Source organism: Eimeria mitis, genomic scaffold (genome assembly GCF_000499745.2).
Source record: "Eimeria mitis Houghton genomic scaffold, Emh_scaff3507, whole genome shotgun sequence".
Taxonomy (NCBI): Eukaryota; Apicomplexa; class Conoidasida; order Eucoccidiorida; family Eimeriidae; genus Eimeria; species Eimeria mitis.
This window is the reverse complement of record NW_013571850.1, coordinates 3383-6166: the sequence shown is the minus strand read 5'-3', so window position 1 is coordinate 6166 and position 2784 is coordinate 3383. Positions and strand designations below refer to the sequence as shown.

Here is a 2784-nt window from a genome sequence, read left to right as displayed (position 1 = left end):
GCTGCAGTAATACCAGCAGCAGCAGCAGAAGCTGTTGCTGCTGCTGCTGCAAGAAGTACAGAGCCAGCAGCAGCAGCAGCAACAGCAGCAGCAGCACAACACGGGATGAGGCCCAAGTAAAGATGAGTGTCTCAGCAACCGCAGCTGCGGTTGCTGCTGCTGCTGCTGCAGCAGCTGCTGCTGCTGCGCGGCCTGCCACTTCAATGGCAGCAGCAGCAGCAGCAGCAGCAGCAGCAACAGCAACAGCAACAGGAGCAGCAGCAAGACCCGCAGCAGCAACACAGCGTGCTGCTTATCTCCCTCGTCGCGCCGCCGGCAGCAGAGTTCCTGCTGCTGCACCAGCACCAGCAGCAACAGCAGCAGCAGCAGCAGCAGCAGCAGCAGCAGCAGCAGATGAAGACGGGGGCATGCAGCAGCAGGGGCCCTCTCTTGCTGTTGCTTTAGCTCGCATATCCAAGGCATACCGCCGGCAGCAGCAGCAGCAGCGGCAGCCGCAGCAGCAGCTGCTGCAGCAGCTGCATGCGCTTTTTGCTGCAGCAGCAGCAAAGGCAACCATGGCCGAGTGGAGACTGCAGCAGCAGCAGCAGGAAACACTCAAGCAGCAGCAGCAGCAGCAGCAGCAGAAGCAACAGCTGCAGCTGCAGCAGCAGCAGCAGCAGCACGTATCTGTGCCAGGGCCGTTGTTTTGCTGCTTAACTTTGCATGCATGTGCTTCTTTCCGCTCCCCTAGGCAGCAGCAACAGCAGCAGCAGCAGCAGCAGCAGCAGCAGCAGTGGCCGACTGCATCTGCCCTAGAAGATGTTGCAGCGGCTGTCTCGCGTGTCTTGTCGAACAGCAGCAGCAGCAGCAGCAGCAGAAGCAGCAGCAGCAGCAGCAGCAGCAGCAGGTCAGCAGCAGCAGAAGAGCAGCAGCTGTTTGAGGTGTATAGGCAGCTCCCCACGCAGCTGCTGCGGGCCCACCTTCTCGGTGTCTGCATGCGTATGATGGGGCTGCAGCTGAGTTGCTGCAGCAGCAAACAAGCAGCAACTGCTGCTGCTGCTTGTCTGCTGCTGCTGCAGCAGCTGCCTGCATTACCCCCAACAGCACTGCAGCAGCAGCTGCTGCTAAAGGATATACAGAGGTGGCAGCAGCAGCAGCAGCAGCAGCAGCAACAGACTGATGCTGCTGCTGTGTGGGAGCCTTCGGAGCATGGCTCTGATGCAGCAGCAGCAGCAGCAGCAGCAGCAGCAGCAACAGCAGCAGCAACAGCAGCAGCATCCACAGGAGCAGCAACGCGGCGGTCCTCTTACCAGCCGGTGTTCAGCAGCAAGACAGATGCGTCAGCAGCAGCAGCACTTCTGCTGCTTGCTGCTGCGCTGCAGCGCGCACATGTGCTGCTGCTNTGCTGCTGCTGGTTTTGAGGCTGCTTCCGCAGCAGCAGCAGCAAGAGCAGCAGCAGCAACAACTGCTGCTGCTGCTGCTGCAGCAAGAACAGCAGCAATGCAGCTGCTGCAGTGTTCTGGGGTGCATGCTGTCTTGCTGCAGCACAGGGAGACATCCAAGGGGCTCGATCTGCTGCTGCTGCTGCGTGCTGCAGCAGCAGGAGCAGCAGCAGCAGCCCCCTTCCCCGCTGAGGTAAGGCTTTGCTGCTGCCTTCTCTGCTGGTGCTGTTGCCGCTGCTGCTGCTGCTGCTGCTGCTGCTGCTTCTGCTGCTATCTGCATGCGCTGCTCAACTGTTCCTGCTGCAGCTGCTGCTGATTCCTTGTTGCTGCTGCTGCTGCTGCTGCTGCTGCTGTTGTCCTCAGCTGCTGCAGTCGATGCCAGGCTTGATGCTGCAGCACTTGGAGTTTATGAGCCCGCAGCAGCAGCTGCTGCTGCTGCAGCAGCTGAAGAGCTCGCGCCTCGGCAGGCCTGCTGCTTCTGCTGCAGCAGCAGCAGCAGCAGCAGAAGTAGCAGCAGCAGACGAGGTCCAGTGGTCTGAGGTGGCTGTTGAGTTGGCTCCTCATGTGCTGCGGCTGCTGCGAAGCGGCTGCTGCAGCAGCAGCGATGCAGCAGCAGCATGCTGGCTATATGCTTCGTACGTTGCTGCTGCTGCATTGGTGTTGCTGCTGCTGCCTTTGTTTTGCTGCTGCTGCTGCTTTTGTGTTGCTGCTGCTGCCCTTGTGTTGCTGCTGCGGCCTCTGTGTTGCTGCTGCTGCCTTTGTGTTGCTGCCACTCGCTATCTGCGCACGCTGCTGCTGCTTTTGCTGCTGCTGCTGCTGCTTTTGCTGCTGCTGGTGCTGCTGCTGATGCGGCTGTTGCTGCTGCTGCTGCGCTGCTGCTGCACAGGGAGGACCTGCAGAACCCTGAAATCCCAGCAGCAGCAATTGTTGCTGCTGTTGCTGATCAGCTGCCCGCGCTGCTGCAGCAATCCAACACGAACAGCAGCAGCAGCAGCAGCAGCAGCAGCAACAGAAGCAGCAGCAGCAGCAGAAGCAGCAGCAGCAGGCTATCCGACTTGCTGCTGCTGCTGCAGACACTCGTTACCTGGAGAACCCCGCAGCCAGCTGTGTGGGGGCCGCCTTTGCTGCACAGCTTAGCAGCAGCAGCAGCAGCAGCAGCAGATGCAGATGCAGCAGCAGCAGCAGCAGCAGATGCAGCAGCACGGCCTGCTGCGCTGTCTATGCCGCAGCTGGCAGCAGCAGCAGGTGCTTTGGTGCAGCTGCAGCTGCTGCTGCTGAAGGACTTCTCCCTCAACCAAGTGCTAGCTGCTGAGAATACAGGCAGCGCTGCTGCTGCTGCTGCTGCTGCTGCAGCTGCTGCTGC

General features: G+C 60.7%; 1 protein-coding gene across 1 annotated transcript in view; it reads left to right on the top strand.

The window, feature by feature from the left end:
* Positions 1-203: 203 nt before the first annotated feature.
* EMH_0066740 (uncharacterized protein) overlaps positions 204-2784 on the top strand; it is a gene marked incomplete at both ends in the record, with an annotated part of 5195 nt that continues 2614 nt past the window's right edge. The window contains 4 exons of the mRNA XM_013498543.1: positions 204-1318; positions 1530-1614; positions 1785-2056; positions 2308-2784. Coding sequence (XP_013353997.1) covers positions 204-1318; positions 1530-1614; positions 1785-2056; positions 2308-2784 — 1949 coding nt within the window. The remainder of the gene's footprint in view (positions 1319-1529; positions 1615-1784; positions 2057-2307) is intronic.